The sequence below is a fragment of the Caretta caretta genome, chromosome 2 (assembly GCF_965140235.1).
Source record: "Caretta caretta isolate rCarCar2 chromosome 2, rCarCar1.hap1, whole genome shotgun sequence".
Taxonomy (NCBI): domain Eukaryota; kingdom Metazoa; phylum Chordata; order Testudines; family Cheloniidae; genus Caretta; species Caretta caretta.
In genome coordinates, this window is record NC_134207.1 from 193,218,637 (window position 1) to 193,225,803 (window position 7,167).

The following is a 7,167-nucleotide window of genomic DNA, read 5'->3' on the forward strand; positions in this document are numbered from 1 at the left end:
ATGCTGATTGCAGTCTGTCAACTTTTTCTTGTGCTCAAATGCAATGAATTCATCTGACTTTGCTATAGCGAGAACATGTTCTTTGGATTTGCTATGTCTCTCAAGTATTTTCTTGCCATTGGACCAGTCTTTCAAGGGAATGGAAATCAAGACTGCTTCCTTGCTGTTGTTAAACACAAAGAACACTCACAGAACACAGCATCCAGATGTTTGCAGTAATGTGCAAATTTATACCCTTGTAAGAGCTGCACTCTGCAACAACAATATTTCTGAGTAGCTCCTGAGCCCATTAGTGTTTTAGGAAACTGAAATTTGAAGGAGGCAACTTCCGAGTTGCTAAGATGTCCTTCTTCTGATTCTCAGTCAAGTTTACACAATTTAGATGGCCAATGTCATTATCCCTCTAGAAGCCCTGTAGAATGTCCTCACCTTCTCAGTCCTTGACTTGAGGTATGGCTGCTCTATAAAAACTTTATTTTACAATAGAAAGATTCAGTACTTCTCCATTGTGGCTTTCCTCAGCCTTCCTTCCAGATGTAACTTCACAAATAGCATGACCTGGTGCACTGAGACCTTCTTGGAATTACAGCAAGGAAGGCAAACATCACTACTGATGCATTGTAAACTACAGTGCTGGGAGTACCTTCATCATCGTTATTCTTACTATTTACAGAGCTGACCAAGTGTACAAACTTACTGCATTAGAAAGGAGATCGTGATTTTGGGTCACTTCTGTTTCTGTTCTGAATCTGGCTTGGGATTTTTTCTCATTTAAGCACCAGTTTCTCGGCAGGGCTGACTCCATGCTGAGACAACTGGTGAATGAAAGCAGACACTTGTTTATCGGAGGACTAATAAGATCAACTATCCTCTCGCACTGCAAAGGGAACCTCCCCCCCCCCCACACACAAACCAACGGCCCATGGGCAGCAAACGCACGGGCTGGCACAGCATCACTACGGGACATGCACCCTGTGTCCGCGCCCCGGCCCCGGCCCCGGCCCCGGCCCGCTGCCCTGCACCAGCTCTGGGCGCACCCCGCTCTGCGAACTCCAGCCCAGGCCCGGCCGGCTCCAGGCAGGACCCGCGCGCCCGCTGTTCCGCTCCGCGACAGGGCGCGCGCACGGAGCCGCCAGCCTCTCACGCATGCGCATCACAGTCGGGCCGCGAGCGAGACACTCCCAAAACAAGACAGCTTACTACGCATGCGCATCGGTGAGGCCGCATTCTCGCCCCTTCCGCGCCCGGCGTGCTTGCCACGCATGCGTGAAAAGGATGAGGTAAAAAAACTCGACCCGCCCACCTCGATCGTGTGGCACGCATGCCTATTGGAGGAGGGGCGGAAACGATTCCCTTCGACAACCACCGGGAGCGCCTGGCGTGCATGCGCACTCCAACTCCCGCAGGACCGCAAGGAGCATGCGCATCTGGAGGGCGAGCTTGCGCCCGCCTTCTCCAGCGCGGGTGCATGCGCAGTAGAGGATCGGAAGCGGCGTCCGGGCGCGGCGGAAGCTGCTCGCTCCTTTCTGCTCGCGGGCGGCCATCATGGTGAGTGCGTGCGGCCGCGGCCTCCGCCACCAGCCTGGGATTCCGCCCCTCCCCCCCCCCAGCCCGGCGCGGTGGGAGCCGGGCCCGGCAGGGCGCTGAGCCGCCCCCTCCCAGCGACCGGAGCGGGGCCGGGGCCGGGGCGTGGGGACCCCGGGCGGGACCCCACTCGGGGAACGTGTTCTGCGGAGCGGGGCTCGGCCACGTCTCCATTGGCGCCTGCTGCCCCCATCCCCGAGGGGGGGCCTAAAGCTCCGGTCCATTGGCGGCCTCACGGGCCGGGCCCCCAGTCGCTTGGCTGGCGGGGCCGATGGTCGGGTGAAGGCGCTGGGCCGGGCTGCCGTTGCCCGATTTTGCACAACCTGCCGCCCCCGGCCTGTCACGCTGGAAGCGAGCGTGCGTCTCCCGCGCCACCTTGGACCGGCACCGTCAGCACTGAGTTTATAGCCAGATTAACACACTCCCCCGACACACACGCCCCCACGCGCGCGCACACCCAGCCGTAAACTCTGAGGGGGCATATTCCACCCCCGACCCTTCGTGTGGTGCCTGCCACCGAGCTGGTCCCACCCCCCGGCGACCAGTCCTTGCCTCCCATCCTTAGGGATAAGATATATTACTCCCCTAGCAGGGGAGGGAAATGCCGGGTGCAGTTTGCTTGGAGTATGATTGACTCCTGACTGAAATGCTAGTGAAATTGTGGGCCACATCTGTCTGTCTCCTGGTTTCCCTTCTCCTGGAGGGGCCTCTTCTGTCTTACCTGAGCCTACCTCTAATGAGGGATTTTCAAATTACACGTACAATAGAAACACAAGACAAGAAGGAATCGCTGCATTTTCTGAATTCTAAACTGAAACTGGTCTGAATGTGCTAGATCTTCTGTCCCATGGGGCAAAACAGCCCCTGCAATTGAAGGTTTTGTAGATAGCAATTTCTGGTTTTGGTCGTATTACTTGTGTGCACACTCCTAATTTCAGTAAATCATTTCTTCCAGGTGTTCAAACGTTACGTTGAGATTGGCCGAGTTGCCTACATCTCCTTTGGGCCACATGCTGGCAAGCTGGTGGCAATTGTGGATGTTATTGACCAGAACAGGGTAAGCTTAGAGACCTTTAGTCTTTCCCCTCCCCAATTCTTTCATCCTCTATTTTAAAGGTATTTTTTTGTACAATATTGATTAAAATACTTCAGTTTTCTATATATCAGTTTTTCCAAGGGGTTTACAGTGTTAAGGAAAATGGAATACAAATACTCATGTGCACTTCAGGTTTTAAAAATTAATCTTTGTATGGAAACTCTTGTAAGGTTCCAAAAAGTTAATTTTTCAAACAGTTATGTTTCCCCTCTCAGGATCAATAGTAAGGATTAGAAGGAAGGTCCTCTAGTGGATCAGTAACTGGTTAAAAAACAGAAAACAAAGGATAGGAATAAATGGATAGTTTTCAGAATGGAGAGAGGTAAATAGTGGTGTCTCCCAGGGGTCTGTAGTGGGATAGTTAAGCGCAAAGTAGACTGCGAGGAGTTACAAAGGAGTCTCAAAACTGGGCAACAAAATGGTAGATGAAATTGAATGTTGATAATTACAACGTAATGCATATTGGAAAACATAATCCCAACTATACATTCAAAATGATGGGGTCTAAATTAGCTGTTACCACTCAGGAAAGAGAGCTTGGAGTCATTGTGGATAGTTCTCTGAAAACATCCACTCAATGTGCAGCGGCAGTCAAAAAAGCTAACAATGTTAGGAACCATAAGGAAAGGGATAGATAATAAGACAGTAAATACCATGTCATTATATAAATCCATGATACACCCACACCTTGAATACAGTGCAGTTCTGGTTGCCCCATCTCAAAAAGGATATTAGAATTGGAAAACGTAATCGAAGGGCAACAAAAATGACGAGGAGTATGGCTCATAAGAACATACTACTCCACACAGTGTACAGTCAATCTGTGGAACTCGTTGCCAGGAGATGTTGTGAAGGTCAAAAGTATAACTTGGTTAAAAAAAGAACTCTAGATATGTTCCATGGAGAATACCAATGGCTATTAGCCAAGACGGTCAGGGATGCAACCCTATGCTTTGGGTGTCCCTAGCTTCTGACTTGCAGCTTCTGGCAGATGGGATGGATTGCTCAATAAATTGCCCTGTTCTGTTCATTCCCTCTGAAGTACCTGGCATTGGTCACTGTCAGAAGACAGGATACTGGGCTAGATGGATCATTGGTCTGGGCTTGTATGGCCATTGTTGCATTCATATCTTTCTAACAGGAGCTGAATACCTGTATTGGATTCTTGTGATTTGCAGAGGGACACTGCCTCCAAACACCTCATCACAGTTTCTGCTCTTTTTTTTTAATTTTTCCTGTCTTTTATTTGTACTCATTTTCTTTAACTTTTTGCTTCCTGAGTCTCCCTGCTCATCAACTGAGCCTGTAGTCATATATAAAATGAACTGTTCCTTCTTGCATTAGGGAGGGGGAAGTTACACAGAAGTGTTCTGCACCTTTAGTTGCACCTGTGGGAGAACATGCATGGATGAGGGAAAGGGGATGCATCTGAGATTATGAAAGTTTCCCAGTCCAAACTCTTTCCTTTGTCTCCATTGGCCTTCTGTGTTGGGGAAATAATGCTTTAAATAAATGCCAGTTGATCTTGCCATAGAGTTTGGATAGTTTACTCTACTCTCGTTATGTTCTCCAGTGTTCCAAATGCATAGTGCTCTCTTCCAGTTTGTAACACTTTCTTCATGTTGATGGGTCACAGTTTATTTGGAAGTAACTTTCTGTAGTCTGTCATGGTATATTGGAAAAATGTTAGTGAACCCATTCAGTCACTCTTGTTCTAGGCGCTGGTTGATGGCCCCTGCAGTGGTGTAAGAAGGCAGGCTATGCCCTTCAAGTGCATGCAGCTAACCGATTTTGTACTGAAATTCCCACACAGGTGAGTTGTCCTTCCTTTTGGGCTGTGCAAAAGGTACTGACTGTTTAAACCTGACTTAATGTGAAGCTAATTTACATTGTTTTTGATTTGGTGGAATTTTGTTTCTACATTTTAGAAAAGATATGGATATATAGGTGTTTTCTTAAGTTATCCCTAGGGTCTAAATTTCAGAACTAATCATCTTTTATAATGTACTAAGTGATTTAATGTGTGTGCTGTTAAGACCTGGCAGACCATATGATCATGGTTAAATGTATTGGATTCATTGCTATGAGTAGCAGATTTGACTGAGGCAGATACTGGCCTGTGTTACATACAAGGAAAAATTATAAATGAATCACAGTAATGCATAACTTCATGCGTTGTCTCCTAAACAATAGACTATGGCTACATATTCAAAGTGAAGTATTCAAGATTTTCTTTATTTGGAGAACTATGTACCCTATATGTCGGTGGATTGAATTCCAAGTCTTTTCTCTCCAGCTTTTGTGATACATAAAATCACTAAGCCACAATCACTATTGGGTACAACTATGAGACCTACTATGCTGATAAAGCTTCCATAACTTTGAACTCATAATTTCTGTTTTTTACTAACCATTTTAGATGAATGCCAGGAGAACAGTATCCCAGTGCATTTTTCTAGATTGCTCCTCCCTTCAGTCCTAACTGCCAACACCAGAAAGAAGTTTAGTATACTTTTACAGGACTTTGATTACATTTGCTGTGTGTTTAGCACCTTTGACATGTACTAAAGATGTAACCTGTCTACTTGGTGTTTGACTTCACTTATTTAAAATTGAAAGCTGGAGCAGCACCAAAGGAATTGATTTGTGTATGATGATGATGCAAATAATATTTATATGAGATTGTTTGTTTAAATGCAGTGCTCGTCAGAAGCATGTGCGAGTTGCCTGGGAGAAAGAAAATATTAATGAAAAATGGATAGGTACAAGGTGGGCAAAGAAGATTGAAGCCAGAGAAAAGGTATGTTTGATCTGCAGTGTGATATAAAATACTCAACACTGCACTTAGCATGTTACTAAAGTTGTCAAATATAATCTAGTAGAAAAGTTGAGATTAAGTTTGCAGAGTAAGACTAAAGGCAGAGAAAACATGGGTTGTCAAGTTGTAAAGTAAGTTGTGTTACTGAAAACCAAATGGTTTTACCACTAAATTTAATCATCTATTTTTCTGCTTTGCCATCTCTACAAAATGTTTTTTGCCTATTGTCTGCATCATCTGATACTTCCCAGCTATGGAGATAAATGACATGTACACTGATTTGTAAAACCACCACTAAAATGAATTTACAAAGTTCTTTTGAGTTGTCTGGTTGAAAAGCGCAAAATATTTTTTTTTGCGAAGTTACATTTAACTAAGAAATTAAACACTGAAGATTTCAGTTACCTTTTAACTGAAGTGCAAATTTTCTTCAACAGAAAGCCAAGATGACAGACTTTGATCGCTACAAGGTCATGAAGGCAAAGAAAATGGTAAGTGGTTAAATGTATAGCTGTCTTTGGATAGTTGATTTGTGGTGTGTTACAGGCAAATCTAGCTCTTTATTCTGAATCAGATTCAAATACATAATTCCTTATACTAATTTTTCTGTTCTTTTTGGAATCAGACTTGCAGAAAACTAGAGAAGCAATATAAATTTGACCTTTGAGTTCACTGATGCTTGTTCATCACTGTTTTTCTTTTGAAACACTTACTTCAAGTTCAGTCTATATTTCTCTTTTAAGTCCATGCTAGCCTTCAAGGCTATGTACCAGACATCTCTGCAGTTGACAACTGAAGTTGTCTCAAATTCATTGATCCTTTGTGAGGGATTGCTCTTGACAATATGAAACGTTACTTTTCCTCTTTTTCTCAGAGCTACGTATTGCTGTAATAGCAATGCTGCCAACCTGTGAAAAAATAAACTGACTAGGAGTCTCACCCAGACTTGTAGCAGTCCTTTGCCACTTGAGCCATCGAAGTTTCTGAAATATGTCACGCCACTATATATAGTGCATGTGATATCTTTCTGCGATTTCAGTACAACCTACATCTGCTGAACAAACAGTGATTATGCTAAAAGGAGAGAATTTGAAAGTCATGAGTAGCACAGATTGTTCATTTGCTGCTCTTATGAGACTTAATGTTACAAAATTATTCCTTTAATTTACAGAGGAACAGGATCATCAAGCATGAAGTAAAGAAGCTCCAGAAGCAATCTTCCAAAAAAGCATAAACTGTCAGTAGTCAAATAAAGTTCCAGTTTACTATACATTTAGTGTCTGTCTTTGTGTTGTAATATTTACAAATATTAAGGTAATGTATATAGATCACTTAGGGTCTTACCCAACAATAAGTAGCTACCTGAGCAATTTACATTCCTATGAGTTGGCGGTGCTCAACACATCACGAGAGCAGGCCCTAAACCAGCAATGAGAAATGAGTGCGTTACTGCTTGCTTTTCATGTGCTTCTGGACTACAGTAGCTATAATGTTGCATACCCAAGTTAATAGTAAATAGCCATTAAAATCCTCAAATATATTTTATAGCAATTTGCTATGGAAAAAATGTAGCATTGATGAAGCTACTTTACAAAAAATCATACTTGAAACACAGGATTATTGAAGTAGAGTATGATCTTTCTGTACAAATCCAGGGTGTAGGTTAAAG

General features: G+C 44.0%; 1 protein-coding gene across 1 annotated transcript; it reads left to right on the plus strand.

Moving 5' to 3' along the window:
* The first annotated feature begins 1,405 nt into the window (after positions 1 to 1,405).
* On the plus strand, positions 1,406 to 6,768 carry RPL14 (ribosomal protein L14). Its single transcript, XM_048838709.1, has 6 exons — positions 1,406 to 1,548; positions 2,540 to 2,641; positions 4,399 to 4,493; positions 5,381 to 5,480; positions 5,936 to 5,989; positions 6,670 to 6,768. The coding sequence occupies exons 1-6, from the start codon at positions 1,546 to 1,548 to the stop codon at positions 6,730 to 6,732; spliced, it is 417 nt and encodes a 138-aa protein (XP_048694666.1). The 5' UTR covers positions 1,406 to 1,545; the 3' UTR covers positions 6,733 to 6,768.
* The last annotated feature ends 399 nt before the right edge of the window (positions 6,769 to 7,167 follow it).

Bases quoted from the DNA above. Each gene is read 5' to 3' on its own strand.
- RPL14 (XM_048838709.1), top strand. The intron at 5,481-5,935 runs GTATGTTTGATC...TTTCTTCAACAG, and splicing joins AGATTGAAGCCAGAGAAAAG to AAAGCCAAGATGACAGACTT. The intron at 5,990-6,669 runs GTAAGTGGTTAA...TTTAATTTACAG, and splicing joins TCATGAAGGCAAAGAAAATG to AGGAACAGGATCATCAAGCA.